Raw genomic sequence first — 18,719 nt, forward strand, 5'->3', positions numbered from 1 at the left:
TAATCAATTCTAGTATAAATTCTGTGAGGATATGAATAGAACAAGTAATTTCTAATATTGGGGTGAAGAGCTCTCCAAACGTCCTGTGCTACTATTTGTTTCAAGTGTAATTTGGTTTTAGTAATTTGTGATAGAGGTATAGAAGAAGTGCATGTAAAGCAATTCTAAATTTAAGGCCATATTTAAGTCTCCAAACAAGATAAGTATTCCTTTTTGGTGGTCTATAATGTAATTCGATAACTTTTTCATAAAAGAATGTTGTGCAGTGTTGGGTGCATATATGGAGACCAAAGTTACTGCTCTGTTATATAACAATCCTATTAAAATAATAAGTCTGCCCTCTCTGTCTTTGATAATTTGCGTCTCTTTGAAAGGAATATTGTTTTTAATTAAAATACCTACCCCGTGTTTTTTATTTCTGTTATGTGTAGCCCAATAACATAGGCCATGTGTACATGCAAATGTGGTGGGTTCTTTTCCTTTTCTGAAATGTGTTTCTTGGATAAACACTAGATCTGCTTTATTTATTTGAAAGTCCTTTATAGCTACTATTCTTTTATTTGGTATATTCAAGCCTTTAGCATTAATTGAAAACAAGTGTAAATCATTTGTAGTATGGGGGCGAACCTGCTGGTTAGCCATGGTCTATATGTGGGTTTATTTGTAATATCACAATGTTTAGTTAAGATTGGAAAGTGTGTGTAACAACAGTAGGTGGGAGTGAGCAGGATGAGCCTGTAATAATTTAAAAAAACAATTGAACAAAACATAACACATATAACTTATGAAAAACATATTGTGACATATTGTCAGTGGCAGGGTAGTCTATCCTCAATTATGTCACTGACCTCGTTATTATATCTGTGGAATAATGGGAGGTTAAAGATGACTCCACTAATTATCAAAAAAACAATTAGAACAATATCCATTAGGGAGTATATAACTTCTGCCGGAGTTGAAGGTATAATATCTGGCAGTATTTATTTTAACTTCAACACATCTAAATCCAGCCAAAATATGCAAATCTAGTTATATAAGAAACAAGCCAGATCACATAATTCGGAAAACATTTTTAGATTGTTATACTATACTTATCCATCTGCTGATTGGAAATAGTCATAGTCCATTCCTCTTGGAGCTATTGTATCTTCTTAACTCCCTTTTAGGGGAAAATCCTTGCAGTTTCTCATGTTGTTGCTTATTCCAGTTTCTTTCTTTTAGAGACAGTGTACCATTGTGGCCTCTGGGATTTGGGAACAGCGAATCTCTGGGAGGTAGATTCCTGTGGCATTGGCGTGGTTGTTTGTGGGAAGGTGAGATTGAGGCCTTTGGAGAAAGTGTCCAAATCTTCTGGAGCCTTACTTCTGAACTATGAGGCTAAAAGGGAAACCCCAACAATATTTCACTTTCTTCTCTTTCAGAATCTGTGTAATATAACGTATCTCTTGACGTTTTTCAATTGTTGTTGGGCTGATGTCCTGAAATATTTGTATAAAGTAGTTTTGGAAATTATTCTCTCTTTGTAACCTGACTTGTCTCCATATCGCATCCTTTTCCAAGTAGTTTGAAAACTTTAGAATTATATCTCTCTGAGGATTAGGAGGTTTTGGTATGGGTCTTAGGGCTCAGTGAGCTCATTTCATGGACATTTCTGTGAGTTTTAGGGATGGGATAATGTATTGGAACAACTGCAGTAGGTATGAGAACATAATGTCTTGCATTATTTCTTCTGGTACACCCCTTATCCTCAAATTGCTCCTTCTACTTCTATTGTCTAAATTTTCAATTTTGAGTTGTAGAGATTGTATAAGAGATTCGTGATGTGTCATTTGATGGTTGGAGTCGGTCATCATGTTATTTAGGGTGTCTTGGCCTTCTTCAAGTACTCTATTCTTGACCCTAGTTCATTTATGTCTTTTCTCAAAGATGACATTTCAGTTTTGATGAAAGTTTTCAAATCTGCTAGGTCAGATTTAGAGGGTAGATTTGAGATAGTGGATTGAATCTGAGATAATTGCTCCATATGTGGAGGGGAGTTTGAAGCTTGAGGGTGGAAAACTAGGGTATCGACAGAAGTTATCTCTGTTGTTAGTTCTGCTGTATCAATGACCTGTTTTTAAAAAAAAGGAGCTCATAGTGGTGGTTGATGCCATTGTCGTTTTTTTATCGGCCTTATTGTATTTTTTAGTCGCCATCAATATGGCCACTGTAGGATAGTTGTTTGGTAAACTGTAGTTATGGCCATCACAGTACAGATGTCTAATAGATCCTGTTGGATGTATCCCGTTAATCTTGAGAAGTCACTATTATGTTTGACAGTGTTTCTGATCATATATGGTGTTAATGGTCATTTTTTTAATAAGGCCTTTCTAGATATAGTAAGTCAATAAAATTGGTTAGAAATATTTCTTAAGTGGCTTATTTTGAAAAAGAAAGTCCTGTAATGATTTTTAAATTTGTTGATCTTTTGGGCTATTTGCTATGTGCTTTATAGATTCGTTGGTTTATGTGATGATGTGCAGCTATTTACTTACTGCCTTGAGGCCATTAAGATTTGTCCGGTCTTACTCCTGAGTTCACCTCGTGGCTCGGGTGTTGGCTTGTACACAGACCTCCTGGTTTACGTCTGGTATCAGCTACAGGATGGTCCTCTTATACACAGCGGTATATACTGTATATATATATATATATATATATATATATATATATATATATATATATATATATACACCGATGTAGTTGGAAGCAGTTCTCTTGCAACTCAGTGTCGCAGTTGCGAGTGGGCTAAGTCCGGAGGTATCGCGGGTAGGCCCAGGAGAGTCAGTTGCGTAGTGCGGGTGTTCCTTGCTTTAATTGTGTGGTGGTAGGATATAGTGTACCCGCAGGCTAGATTTTTAATCAATACAGCTTAAAAGGGTCTTTTCTCCCAAGTAGTCTCCAGATTGAAGTCAGTTTTTGAGGATATGCCACGGAGCTTTCTCAAAGTGCAGCCATGTTCCTGCACGGCTACGCTCCGCCGCCAGCCCCTATATATATTTTTATCTTATCTTTTCATATTTTTTTTCATAGTTTTTCACATATCTGCTACTATTTTACAAATAAGCACACTATAGCTATTTTTCAATAGCACTAAACTCTTATAATGGGTAATTTTATAATGTTATCAAGAAGGAGGTATATATAAGATATATACATATTTGGATGTATATGGATACGGCTAAATTTATATATAATGTTAGATATGCAGCACTTTAAATATATAGAACGTTGCAAGATTTAGGCTAGTAAGAGCAAAAAAATATATGTTTCAAATATATACTTATCTATCTTAGAATTGTAGCAATTCCTTATTTGTAGCACTTAGAGAGCGCTTAATGCTGTGGAAGAAATTTCCGTTACCTTTTGTACTTGGAATTCCCTGACTAATAGCTCTAGTAACAATTTGTTTAATTATTAATTATTGTTCCCTATCACCTCACATAATCATATACTTTGAACTACTATTTTATGAAATGAACCTTTGATTGAGAAAATAGTATTTACAAATAGCTTTTTAAGTCTGTGATGTTAAATGGTTTATAATTATTATCTGATACCACCTTGAGGATCTAACATTTACAAGAAATTACCAAAATCACCATAAGTGTATAACCAATCAGATGCAGAGAATGAGTATAAATTATGTCACCCAAGACTGATTAACTCTCTTAATAAAGCCCAAAATAATGAGTGAAATGCGTTGAAGGATCATGCAGAATCTTCTGTTTGTATATATTGGTAGCCAGGTGGGGAGGCTACCTTTATAGAGTGCTGCTGCTCCATAACCTGGCTGCCTGCTCTGAGGCGGCGGACAGAAATCAACCCGATCGAATACAATTGGGTTGATTGACACCCCTTGCTAGCGGCCGATTGGCCACGAATCTGCAGGGGGCTTCATTGCACCAGGGGGCAATGAATCTGCAGGGGGCTTCATTGCACCAGCAGTTCACAAGAACTGCTGGTGCAATAATAAATGCTGACAGCGTATGCTGTCGGCATTTACCGATGTGCGGCGGACATGATACGACGTCCTCACTTTAATAAATATACCCCCATGAATAGAAACTACTTCACAGTGCACTTTATGTGCTAGTGCCTGATAATAAATGGGTCATTTACAGTAACATTTATGATGCTGTTTACACACATAAATTGTCACCTTCCGCATGTACAGTACAAAGCTTTTAAATCCCTGTATATTCTTGAAGTCACTTTTATTTCATGGATTATCTATTGAGCTACGGAATTCAGAATACAAATAGAATTGTTTGTTCACCTCAGAGCCTTGCAACAAGATGTCTGCATCTTTATCTAGGTCCATGTTGACAGAAGGCAGTCCTGTATCATTACTGTACACAATATACACACGGCCCACTTGAACATGGCCCAGTGTGCTATAACCTGGAGCCCCAACTATTAAATCGTCTTGTCCATCCTGGTTAATATCAGCTGTTGTCAAAGCCCTAGGAGATAGAAGAATTGATTTTCATTTGGAATACATTTTTCTTTAAAATTTCTACAATGTTAAAAATTATATAGTTGATTTTTGGTAACATGTACTTTTATAAACTATTCCTGTATGTTTTTAAATGCCAGCTGTAGACTCTGATATCAAATGTGAACTTTCCTGGTTCAGAGAGAGTGTACTAATAAAAAACAAAACAAATTTTAACTATACTACTGTAATCAAATTGACCACTTTCTTTTGCTATCCTTTCCCTGAGAGCATACTAAGGTAGGCTCAATGGAGTGAAAGTTGCTTGAGTATTATATGCATAATATTGTTAAAAAAAAACTTGTTGTCACCCCTTTAGACTCCTTAGCAAATCCCATCCCTCTTATAGTATTAAACAAATGGGCTAACAGAGGCTTATACCATATTGCAGATACTCTGATCAACAATAAATTCCTCACATATACTCAATATTTGGATTTAGACCCTACTGATAAGCATAGTTGGTTTCACTACCTTCAGCTTAGATCTAGAGTACAAAATATCCTACAATCACAACCACCAAGTCGACCGACTAGTTTTGAGATGCTGTGCCTCTCTAAAAACAGACCTAAGGGTGCCATAGCTCAAGCATATTCTACCTTTTATACCCCTAGTGAAGCAAACAAAGACAGATTTATGCACTCCTGGGAGACAGATACTAATGTCAATTGGTCCATAAACGAATGGGTCTCAACACTACAGAGAGGATGTTCTTTTTCACTCAGTGCTACTCTAAAAGAAAATTATATTAAAACTGCTTACAGGTGGTACCTACACCTGACACAATTATATCCACGATCAAACAACACTGTTGAGCTGTGTTTCTGGGGTTGTTTGGAAAGAGGCACATATCTCCACATGTGGTGGCAATGTAGGTCAGCGACACAAGTTTGGTCCCAAACTTTGGAATTATTAAGCGCCATATTTGATAAACAGATTAATCTCACCCCCGCACAAGCTTTGCTACACAATCCAATACCAGGCCTCACTCTAGACAATTGTAAACTTGTTATGATGATATGCACCACAAATAGGTTATGTATAGCAAGGTATTGGAAAAGAGAAATACCTGACTTTTCTATAGTTTTACGCAAAATTTAATATATTTACCAAATGTCTGTATATATTTTCAAATAAACTCCCCCGCTATTTCCTACGATTTCAAATAAACTCCCCCGCTATTTCCTACGATTACCTAGTATTAAAAGGTATTAAAGGTAACCGTAGGAAATAGCGGTAATAGATTCTATACAAAGGTATTAAAGGTATTAGCGGCATTAGCCGTGTTAGTGACCTGTGGTCTCTGTGATTTAACTCGATACTCTGAGTAAACACCAGATAGCTGGTAACAGCTTATACTGACGGCGAAAGCGTTGATAACAGTAACTTCAGGTGGCACGAGTGATGTCCTAAACTCCAGTACAAACTGACAGAATTGACCGTTCCCTAACAAGCAATAAATTAGGAAAACTGATGCCTAGTAGCGATGTGTGAATTTACTTCTTTAGAGTAACAACTGAACCTATAGGCGATCAGCTACTCATTAGCAAGCTATATATATATTGTAATGGATGCTTAGCCATATGAATTACAACTGGAGAGACGGTTATAGATTAGGTCTCTTCCTAAACGTTATTAATTGTAGGAGCTCAGAACTGGTATGTGGAATTAAAAAACAATAAGTTGCACCAATCACAACTGAATAAGGAGTTTCTTATCACAATGCATGAATGTGTGGGAGCCAATAAAGAATTACAAGCTGAATAAGCGTGGTATGCAAGGAATTGTGTGAATAACACTCCAGTACACACAATCAAATTAGTGTGTTTGGGATCTGAGCACCTGATATAATATGTTTCTACTGAAGTGAGAGGTATAACCTATAATAGTATAGTATAGTGAGAGATATCTCAATTATTTAACTACAATACAGTTTGCATTAATCTTCAACCAGGAATTACCAGCCCTTATGAATTATACTGGGAGTATATTACAATTTGATAATGCATCAGATATCTGACCTATAAAGTTTGTGTCTTAGACACAATCAAGTTGAGGTTGAATACTTTAATATGTATATATTTCAAATAAACTCACAATTTTCCTATATTGTTTTATCTCTGCAGACCTACTAGCTCAAAAAGATCGCTTTATAGAACTGTGGGAACCTTAGATTATGTACTCTGAGGTGACCACAAGGAACATGAGGGGGGATCCTCTGTTGGTAGACCGTGCTCCCAGGCAACAGGTCATGCAGACACAATACTAGTTAATAGGAACCTTTATCCAAAGTCACCTCAGGTAAATACACCTGAGACTACAGATTATTTATTGATTATTACAGGATGCAAATAAAGATGAGAGGAACTTATTTGTTTAGATTTCACTCATGACAAACTGGGTCCTAACTGAGCTTTATGATATCAATCAAGTATGTGAGAATTGTTTTCACTGCTCCACTGAATCTTGTTCTGTGATTTCTGTAATTGTTATTTACTATATATGTAAAAAACTAATAACAACTATTTAAAAAAGAAAACAACAAAAAAACCTTGTTGCAAATGCTTTTTTTCTGTACAGTACTAGATATATGTACACTTACCTCAGCATTCTCTAGACGTGTGCCACGAGTATTTAGTTTAACAGTGAATGCCAAATATGGCTGCCTCTAGCAGCATTTGGCTCTTTCAGAGCAGGGTTTTATCACAAAGATCAGTGAAAAAACTGTCTATTGCACTTTCACAATAATAAATCCTTCTATGAAAAGAACCAAATGCTGCTAAAGAGCATATTTTAGGCTGGCTTAGGAGCAGCAATGCACTACTGTGAGCTAGCTGCTGATCGGTGGCTGTACATAAAGGCCTCTTGTCATTGGCTCACCAGATGTGTTCAGCTAGCTCCCAGTAGTGCATTGCTGCTCATTCAACAAAGGATACCATGAAAAGGAAGCAAATTTGATCATTTAGTTAGGGAGGCCTAAGGACTGGGTTGAAACCTTCTGCTCTTTCTGAATCGTGAAAGAAACAATTGTTTTTGTTGTTTTGTCCCTAAACTTTATAGCGTTAAGAACAATTATGAGAAGATTATAAAGATCTTTGAAACCTTTTTTCTGGTATAGGTTTTTCATACATACCTGCTTAAAACTTTATTTGTTAAAGCTACCCAATTAAAATAAGTTCTTTATGAAATTAGTATGAACAATAATAATACTTATATTAAAGCTCTTATTTGTTATCCCTTTATTAGTTCAGATGATTGGTGCTCTATCTAATTGACCATTCAACTTCAGAAAACTGAACAAACCATCCAAGTCTTGCGTAAGGCGATTCCACAAAGTAGGTAGCAGAAGGAGTTGAAACATGATTGGAAGATTGTGAATTTATGATATTCTTTATGTTCATTGCATGAACTGCTTTGCTTAATATATGGAGTGAATTCTGAAAAAATAAATTAATAAATCACATTAGCATATCATAGTAAATATAAACTGAGGACACATATCTAAAATAGTTAATCACAGTAGCATATGATAGCGCCATTTAGTATTCCAGAAGAAGTAATAACCAATGTGCTTCCGTTAAGCCCAGATGCAGAATTTAACTGACAAAGGACTAGATTACAAGTGGAGTGGTCTTTAGTGCTCCTGCTCGAACGTAAACTTCACTAGAAGGACTTTGAATATCGTGACTGTGTTAACTTATTCTCCTCCATAGACTTCAATGGAGAGCACAAATCAAAAAACCTAACACTTATCGTTTGCACTAACCCAACAGGAATTATGAATATTTTACATTCCAATGTTCTTCACATACAGAAACATGTTATTTTTATTATATATTTATATATATATATATATATATATATATATATTATATGGATTATTTAGAATTCTTTACAGTATGTATAATCATTTTTCATAACTATTATTAATATTTTTTAATATTTTATATTTAATATTTCAAGATCACACTTTAAGATTACTAACTCTACATGTGCGCTAACCCGACAGTGTCTTAGAACTAAAGCGCAAAACATGAAGCGTGTTACGCATATTTTACATTCCTATGTTCTTCACATAGAACAAATTTTTATTTGTATTATTATTATTATATATATATATATATATATATTCCAATGGATTGTCCCCACTTGTAGCGCAAAAAATCTCTCTCCAAAGAAAAGTAAAACTTCCTTTATTGTAGTAACAAAAGTAAAAACATGACAGCCTACACACGACTGTAATAAAGCACTTAATGTAAAAACACAGTGTCAGTGATCTGAACCACATGCAGACATGTTTCGTGCAGTTGCGCACTTGATCACTGCTTGAAAGCAATCCTGATCACACCTACTTTATAGCACTTTTCTTAAAGAGACATTTGTAAATGTTAGACACTGTGTGCTTGAACTCTCTCTTTACTGCCTATCCTTTGTTGAAGAACATGTTTCAAAAAGTTATTTAATACATTTGCAGAAAATTTTTTCTCTTCTACATGTATATTAATAATAATATGATGTTAACTTTTATATATTAAGAATTTTTTCTCTTCTACATGTATATTAATAATATGATGTTAACTTTTATACATTAAAAATTACCTTATGTCTTTGCCTCATTTCTCATAAGTATATCTTATACCACTAGATAAAATTGCAGTCTTTCAACTGTAGTACTTTGATGTAATTTATATATGACACTATGTGTCATACAAAAAATGTTAAATTTATTTCTAGAGTAAGGTTTAGAGTTTACAATATATGTAAAAATAATTTATTGTTTAAGACTTATATGATGGCCATATATTATTTCTCCCCTTTTCCTTATCTAAAAGAAAAGCTGTTGTGTATATATTAATTCACAAAAAGATCCAGGTCTCTACGCATATTGAGACCTAATGGATTACATGTTTTTAATGTGAAAATCCAGAAGACTTCACGTTTGTTAAGTTTATCTTCTCTGTCTCCTCCTCGTTTCCATAGAGGAACATGATCTATACCTTGAATTTTTAATAAAGACACATCTGAATTATGTTGACTTTTAAAATGTCTCGACACTGGTGTGTCGGTGTCATCATCCTCTATTGATCTGAGGTGCTGAAGAAACCTATCTTTAATGCTACGCTTGGTTTTACCTACATAGTTAATTTTACAGAGATCACACGTAAGTAAATATACTACATGTGTAGTTGAACAATTTATGTAATACTTAATTTTATAGTCTTGCTGGGTAGCAGATGAAGAAAAAGTATCGCCCTCAATGACATGGTTACAAGTTTTACATATATTTCTCCTGCATCTAAAGAATCCCTTTCTCTCTTTTAGCCAGCATTTATTGTGTTTTATTGGAAGATTAGATGGAGAGAGGTAGTTTGAAAGTGTTTTTCCTCTTTTGGGTATAATATCTACACCCTCTTCCATTATAATTTTTAGTACTGGATCTGAATATAACACAGGTACAGTATCTTTAATGATTTTGCTGATGTTATAAACCTGGGTTTCTCAGTGTCCCTTTTTTTTGCATCTTTCCTTTTATATTTTAGTAAATCCTCCCTAGTTTTTTGCTGAACACTTTTGATCAGACAGTTGCCTTTTGGCTTCTTTAATGTAAAAGGCAACTGTCTGATCAAGAAGTGTATATCAAACTAGATGGTAATCCCACGAGAGAGTTTAGAAAAGAGCTAATTAAAATCACTAAGATAGCTAAACTAAACAATATCATAACTCCTACATTAGAAGAAGTCCTAACTCCAACTAATTCAGTAATTCCAATATTTCATTATTTTCCCAAGTTACATAAAGATTTAGTCTGTCCACCAGGACGACCTATAATTGCAGGTATTAACTCATTAAATGAGCCGTTATCAGATCTGGTGGACACTTTCTTACAACCACTTGTTAAAGATTTACTAAGTTACATACAGGATAGCACATCATTGCTTAATAAGTTACAGAATATCAAATGGAAAGAAAATTACAGATTTCTAGTAGTGGATGTATCATCCTTGTATACTTGTATAGATCACAACTTAGGCATGACAGCTATAGAATTTTTCTTGAACCAGTGTACTGACTATGAATCAGCAACAAAAATGTTTATACTTAATGCAATTGAATATCTTTTAACGCATAATTTCTTTATGTTTGGATCAGATTTCTTTCTCCAAAGGCGTGGAACGGCGATGGGGGCCAAGTTTGCCCCATCATACGCCAACCTATTTATGGGTTGGTGGGAGCTGTTCCACGTCTTTGGAGAGAGAAATCCCCATAGAGAGAGAATCATACATTTTTTCAGATATATAGACGATTTACTTTTCATTTTTGAAGGAGACACAGATCAAGTAAAAGATTTCTGTGCTTATTTAAATAATAACAAATGTGGGTTGAAATTCACAGGAGAAGAAAGTACGGAGTCAATAGACTTTCTAGATCTTACATTAAAAGCAGATGTAGAACATGAAAAAATAGTCTCTATACTTTACAGAAAGCCAACAGCAGGCAATACTACACTTTTATACAAATCATGTCACCCGAGACATGTGCTACAAGGAATACCAAAGGGTGAATTCATTAGGGCCAAAAGAAATTGCTCTAATGAGGAAGATTATAATAAACAGTGTAAAATTATTGAAGAAAGACTAAAACAGAGAGGATATAATGAAGGCACTTTAATTAAAGCAAAAGAAAGTGTTCAGCAAAAAACTAGGGAGGATTTACTAAAATATAAAAGGAAAGATGCAAAAAAAAGGGACACTGAGAAACCCAGGTTTATAACTACCTATAGTACTGATTTTAAAAACATCAGCAAAATCATTAAAGATACTGTACCTGTGTTATATTCAGATCCAGTACTAAAAATTATAATGGAAGAGGGTGTAGATATTATACCCAAAAGAGGAAAAACACTTTCAAACTACCTCTCTCCATCTAATCTTCCAATAAAACACAATAAATGCTGGCTAAAAGAGAGAAAGGGATTCTTTAGATGCAGGAGAAATATATGTAAAACTTGTAACCATGTCATTGAGGGCGATACTTTTTCTTCATCTGCTACCCAGCAAGACTATAAAATTAAGTATTACATAAATTGTTCAACTACACATGTAGTATATTTACTTACGTGTGATCTCTGTAAAATTAACTATGTAGGTAAAACCAAGCGTAGCATTAAAGATAGGTTTCTTCAGCACCTCAGATCAATAGAGGATGATGACACCGACACACCAGTGTCGAGACATTTTAAAAGTCAACATAATTCAGATGTGTCTTTATTAAAAATTCAAGGTATAGATCATGTTCCTCTATGGAAACGAGGAGGAGACAGAGAAGATAAACTTAACAAACGTGAAGTCTTCTGGATTTTCACATTAAAAACATGTAATCCATTAGGTCTCAATATGCGTAGAGACCTGGATCTTTTTGTGAATTAATATATACACAACAGCTTTTCTTTTAGATAAGGAAAAGGGGAGAAATAATATATGGCCATCATATAAGTCTTAAACAATAAATTATTTTTACATATATTGTAAACTCTAAACCTTACTCTAGAAATAAATTTAACATTTTTTGTATGACACATAGTGTCATATATAAATTACATCAAAGTACTACAGTTGAAAGACTGCAATTTTATCTAGTGGTATAAGATATACTTATGAGAAATGAGGCAAAGACATAAGGTAATTTTTAATGTATAAAAGTTAACATCATATTATTAATATACATGTAGAAGAGAAAAAATTCTTAATATATAAAAGTTAACATCATATTATTATTAATATACATGTAGAAGAGAAAAATTTTTCTGCAAATGTATTAAATAACTTTTTGAAACATGTTCTTCAACAAAGGATAGGCAGTAAAGAGAGAGTTCAAGCACACAGTGTCTAACATTTACAAATGTCTCTTTAAGAAAAGTGCTATAAAGTAGGTGTGATCAGGATTGCTTTCAAGCAGTGATCAAGTGCGCAACTGCACGAAACATGTCTGCATGTGGTTCAGATCACTGACACTGTGTTTTTACATTAAGTGCTTTATTACAGTCGTGTGTAGGCTGTCATGTTTTTACTTTTGTTACTACAATAAAGGAAGTTTTACTTTTCTTTGGAGAGAGATTTTTTGCGCTACAAGTGGGGACAATCCATTGGAATATATTCTATTTACTCAGACGCTGACTACAGACCGGCTCAGTCTCCACAGCTGCAGATCTCCATACACCCTGAGCCAATTGCTCCCCAGCGTGTTACCGGACAGTGAGTGGTATACAGGTACCTTTTGAAATTATATTGCTAAAGTCTATGTGTGCGCTACTTACTTACAAAGTGTTCTTTTTTATATATATATATATATATATATATACAGCATATATAATATACAGAGAGAAGTGCACTCACAGGAATGAACAACCAGCTCAAAACCATTGTTAGCCTGTTCTATGGCGATTTACCACCTGGGTGCAGCTTCTTTTTAGCCCAGTAATGCTTTTCAGAGAGAAGAACTTTCCTGTAGTATATAAGTCTGATCCCACCTATTACGGTCAGTCCAGCACCAAAATACCAGGCAATTCCTCTGAACAAGGAACACTGCAACCCCAGGTGATCATTTTGGCCTTCATTGGGCCTCGTCAGTGAGGTAAAGCCATATTCCTCTAAGCACACTGAGCAAGGGGTCCACGTTTTGTTGCCCCTTTTTCCCTTAGGGAGACTAAATACACACAGATAGAACCACACTCACAGGAATGAACAACCTGTTCAATACCATTGTTAGCCTGTTCTATGGCGATTTACCACCTGGGTGCAGCTTCTTTCTAGTAGAACTTTCCGGTAGTATATCAGTCTGCTCCCACCTATTACGGTCAGTCTAGCGCCGAAATACCAGGCAATTTCTCTCTGAACAAGGAACAAAGCAACCCCAGACAATCGTTTCAACCTTCATTGGGCCTTGTCAGTGAGGTGTAGCCATATTCCTTAAAGCACACTGAGCAAGGAGGAGCTTAGGGAGACTACATACATACAGAGAGAAATGCACTCACAGGAACGAACAATAAGCTCAATACCATTGTTAGCCGGTTCTATGGTGATTTACCACCTGGGTGCAGTTTCTTTTTAGCCCAGTAATGCTTTTTACAGAGAAGAACTTTCCTGTAGTATATCAGTCTGATGCCGCCTATTACGTTCAATCCAGCACCAAAATAATAGGCAATTCCTCTCTGAACAAGGAACATAGCAACCCCAAACGATCGTTTCGGTCTTCATTGGGCCTCGTCAGTGAGGTGTAGCCATATTCCTATAAGCACTCTGAGCAAGGAGTCCACATCTGGTTGCCCCTTTTTCCCTTAGGGAGACTACATACAGAGAAAAGTGCACTCACAGGAACGAACAACCAGCTCAATACCATTGTTAACTTTTTTGTATCAGGCAAGACGATACAGAGTACTCACATGTGTCAAAGGCACTCAATAATGCCAATAGAAGGAGGCTGTGCTTTTATCAGCAACCCTGCTGGCTGAACTCCGGTGGTGCTGGAACACAGAATCCACAGCATGCAATGTAGGTAGAGAAAACCTTCAGGTAGGGTAAGCTCAAAGATTAATACTAAAGCAATGAGTGTGTTTAAAATATCCAATTGATTTATTAAAACATTAAAATAACAGACAAAACCACTCATGCTATCCACAGTGTAATCATAGCATACATTGAGAGAAACTATGCAACGCGTTTCTCTGTGAAAACCATTTCATCAGGCACCTAGACATTTGATATCAATCCCTTCCCCCACATGGCTTGCAAGTCAATGATAACCCTTCGTCTCAGAGAGTAATAAATACTCCACCTGTGGCTGATCATGAGTACAAATAAATCCGAAAAAAGTCAAGAATCCCCAGACAAAACACCAATATATAAATGATAAATGTTATTGTGACAGCTTAACCTAAGTGATATAGGATATAGTGACTCGATTTTTATCCAACTCTATGAGGGATAGAATATACAACTAGTTCACCCTTACAATCTCACGATCATGATCAAGGCAAACCAACTTTAGAATATTTAGTAAAAAAAGTGTGCCACCATATGAGGGCGTCTGTATTAACAAAGGGTTAGATAGATGCAGTTGAGGAAATTGTAATCTAGATGGCCGGCTTACCGGTTAATACCTTCTATATACAACCCGCTTACAGCCGCTTACAGCCGATTCGTCTCCCCTGCTCTGTTTCGATATAGTCCACGCCCCCAACAAAGGTCCTGATAGGCTTGTTGTCTTAGTGACGTCATAGAACGGGCTTTAACTATTTGTAAGAGCCTGTTATTGGCACAAGAAGCTTGTAAGAGCCTGTTATTGGATCCAATCAGCCAATCGGATTGAACTTCAATCTGATTGGTTGATTGCATCAGCCAATCAGATTTTTCCTACCTTAATTCCGATTGGCTAATAGAATCCTATCACCCAATCGGAATTCGAGGGACGCCATCTTGGATGACGTCATTTAAAGGACCAGGCATTCAATGTTAGTCCGTCGGCCAGGAAGGATACTCCGCGCCGGAGGTCTTGAAGATGGAGCCGCTCCTCGTCGGATGCATGAAGATAGAAGATGCCGCTTGGATGAAGATGTCTGCCGGTCCGGATGTCCTCTTCTGCCCGGATAGGATGAAGACTTCTGCCAGTCTGGATGTCCTCTTCTGCCCCATCGGATGAAGACTTCGGCCCGGCTGGGTGAACACGGCTCAAGGTAGGATGATCTTCAGGGGGTTAGTGTTAGGTTTATTTAAGGGGGGTTTGGGTGGTTTAGAGTAGGGGTATGTGGGTGGTGGGTTTTAATGTTGGGGGGGTTGTATTTGTTTTTACAGGTAAAAGAGCTTATAACTTTGGGGCAATGCCCCACAAAAAGCCCTTTTAAGAGCTGGTAAAAGAGCTGGTTACTTGGTAATTTAGAATAGGGTAGGGCATTTTTTTATTTTGGGGGGCTTTATTGTTTTATTAGGGGGCTTAGATTAGGTGTAATTAGTTTAAACTTCTTGTAATTCTTTTTTATTCTCTGTAATTTAGTGTTTGTTTGTTTTTGTACTATAGTTTAGTTTATTTTATTTAATTGTAGGTAATTTATTTAATTTATTTAATGATAGTGTAGTGTTAGGTTTAATTGTAACTTATGGAAATCAAACGATAACTGCATTCAAAAAGTTAAAATGTTCCTTTATTCAAATTAGGTTAAAATCCACGGCACACATGATAATGTCATACAATTCAGTAGGAAATCCGTCAGTCTGACGCGTTTCGGCTATCTAGCCTTATTCATAGACTTAATCTGACTAGCACCTGTGGAGCTTAAGTACGCTCCCTCACATTCTCATTGGTTGCCTCTTTTCCCACTGAAAACTGAATTATGGAGACTTAAAGGGACAGCAGTTAAGCACCAAGTATAGTTACTAGCAAAGTTTTAAAAGGGAAACACACATTCTTGCAGTGCAATTAACCCCTAGATGACTGGGGTGTAACATCTCTTCTTGTAGTGTTATATGCACTTCAATAAATATACCTTCATATCCATCTTAATCTTGTTTGGTACTATGTATCTGATTTAACAATGGTGAGGTTTGTATATGTGCTGTGCATGTATATATACAAGATAGATTCCTTTGTCCTTGTTTAGGAATAGCACTGACCATACCCTAATACTTTACTTTTGCTTATAATTAGAGAGGAGAAAGTGATTTAGTGAGAGTTATCTATATCAATACAAACGGTTACTCTGAGGGGCTTATCTTATTGTCTATTTACTCCCAGAAGTTAATAATATCTCCGTCTATATTTAGGCCATTTGGTTTACGCGTCCTAAGTGTAAAAATCCAATAGGCCTCCTTTCTGAAGAGGGCTTGTACCCTATTGCCACCCCTAGGTTTTTTCATTACCAAATCAATGATCATCCAGGTGAACGTTCTTATATCACCCCCATGTTCGAATATGAAATGTTTTGAGACTCCTGTTGTAGCCCTATTTTTATCTATGTCATATAGGTGTTCCTTTATCTTAACTCTTGTTTCTCTGGAAGTGCACCCTATATACTGTTTCTCACAGGCTGTGCATGTCACCATATATATAGCATAGTCTGATCTACAATTTGTACAAAAGCCACAGTTAAAGACCTTGTGGGTGTTAGAAGATTGAAAGATCTTGCTTGTTTGTGTAAGGTCACATGCTACACAGCTATCCCCTTTGGACACCCCATAATGCATGTGTTTGGGGTGACAGCTCTTTGCATGCAAAAGGGAATTTGCAGATATAGGTTTGGTATACAGTGAGGTGGATATATATCCAGTGCCTAGATCTCCCTCAAGTGTTACATCTAGATAGTCAATTCTATTTTGTTCAAACTGGGAAGTGAATTCCAGACCCACTTGGTTGTTGTTAAGATAGGCCACAAACTGTTCACTCTCTGCTTCGGACCCTATCCACACAAAAAGGAGGTCGTCAATATAGCGTTTGTACCCTACCAATGACTCCCTGTGTGGATTTCTATCTGCATAGATGTGGGACAGCCCCCACCAACCCATAAATAGGTTGGCATAAGCTGGGGCAAATTTAGCCCCCATAGCTGTCCCACGTCCCTGCAGATAGGATTTACCCTCAAATTCAAAGTAGTTGTGGGTCAGCAGAAAGTGAACAGTTCTTACAATGTATTCCTTTAGAGTATCCTCATAATCACTGAGGAGATCCATCATTTCTTTGATGGCCATTAGACCAAATTCATGTGGTATGGAAGAGTACAGGCTCACCACATCAATGGTGAGCCAACTGTACCCCTCCCTCCAGGTAATCTCTTTTAATGAGTTAAGTAAATGTTTGGTATCTCTCAAAAATGAGGGTAATTTACAAACAAGTGGCTGCAGTAGGGACTCTATCCAATTAGACAGGTTCTCAAAGAGAGAACCTATTCCTGAAACAATTGGTCTGCCCTTAACATTGGTGATGGACTTGTGGACCTTCGGTAAGTGTGGAAAATAGGTACCACTGGCTCATGTATATACAGATATTCGAAGGTCGACAAGTCCATCGCCCCTTGTTCCAGGCCATCATCAAGCAAATCTTTCAACAATGTTTGAAAGTGTTTAGTGGGGTTAGTATATAGTGTCTTATAGACATTTACATCATCTAGTTGTCTGTGTGCTTCTTCTATATATGTACTCTTGTCCATCACTACAATCGTACCCCCCTTATCTGAATCCTTGATGACAATATTATCTCTTTCTCTCAATTTTCTAAGGCCCTCTTTCTCTTTGTTAGTTAAGTTGGACCTGTAGTTTTTAGTGTCATTTTTAAGTTTAATTAGATCTTCCTCTACTCTCTTATGAAAGAGTTCCAAAATCAAGCCCCTTGATTGAGTGGGATAAAAGTTGGATTTACGCCTAAAGCCATTGTGTATTCTTTTCATAGTGGAGGGAGGACAACTTTCTCTTTCTAGATGGTAAAGGGAAAGGAAATCAACAGCATCTTTTATTTGGAAATAGTCATTCGTTACAATAGATTCCTCTGCAGTACTCAAATGTGTTTCTGTTTCCACATTTTCACCACCTGTGAAATATTTTTTCAATGTGAGTGTCCGTACAAACCTGTTAACATCAAAAAGGTATCAAACACATTAAAGTCTGCAGAGGGAACAAAATTCAAGCCCAATTTCAAAGATAGCATCTCTTCCTCACTAAGTACTAATTGTAACTTAGGTTAGCATTTATTTTACAGGTAATTTTGTAAGTATTATAACTAGGTAGCTATTAAATAGTTATTAACTATTTAATAGCTATTGTACATAGTTAAAATAAATACAAAGTTGCCTGTAAAATAAATATAAATCCTAAAATAGCTACAATATAATTATTAGTTATATTGTAGCTATCTTAGGGTTTATTTTATAGGTAAGTATTTAGTTTTAAATAGGAATAATTTAGTTAATAATAGTAATTTTTATTTAGATTTATTAAAATAATAATTAAGTTGGGGGGTAGGGTTAGTGTTAGACTTAGGTTTAGTGGTTAATAATTTTAATATAGGTGGCAGCAGTATAGGGGGGCATGATAGGGGTTAATAAGTTTCATATAGGTGGCGGCGGGGTCCGGGATCCGCAGGATAGGGGTTAATTAGTTTATGTAGGTGGCGGTGGTATAGGGGGTGGCAGATTAGGGGTTAATAT

The 18,719-nt window shown here is 36.1% G+C and overlaps 1 protein-coding gene across 1 annotated transcript in view; it reads right to left on the minus strand.

The window, feature by feature from the left end:
• Positions 1 to 18,719, minus strand: part of GPLD1 (glycosylphosphatidylinositol specific phospholipase D1) — a 220,839-nt gene that overhangs the window by 94,946 nt on the left and 107,174 nt on the right. Inside the window, exons 13-14 of the mRNA XM_053714797.1 lie at positions 7,838 to 7,971; positions 4,316 to 4,502 (exon numbers count right to left, since the gene is read on the minus strand). Coding sequence (XP_053570772.1) covers positions 4,316 to 4,502; positions 7,838 to 7,971 — 321 coding nt within the window. The remainder of the gene's footprint in view (positions 1 to 4,315; positions 4,503 to 7,837; positions 7,972 to 18,719) is intronic.

This window comes from Bombina bombina, chromosome 5 (assembly GCF_027579735.1).
Source record: "Bombina bombina isolate aBomBom1 chromosome 5, aBomBom1.pri, whole genome shotgun sequence".
NCBI classification, from domain to species: Eukaryota; Metazoa; Chordata; class Amphibia; order Anura; family Bombinatoridae; genus Bombina; species Bombina bombina.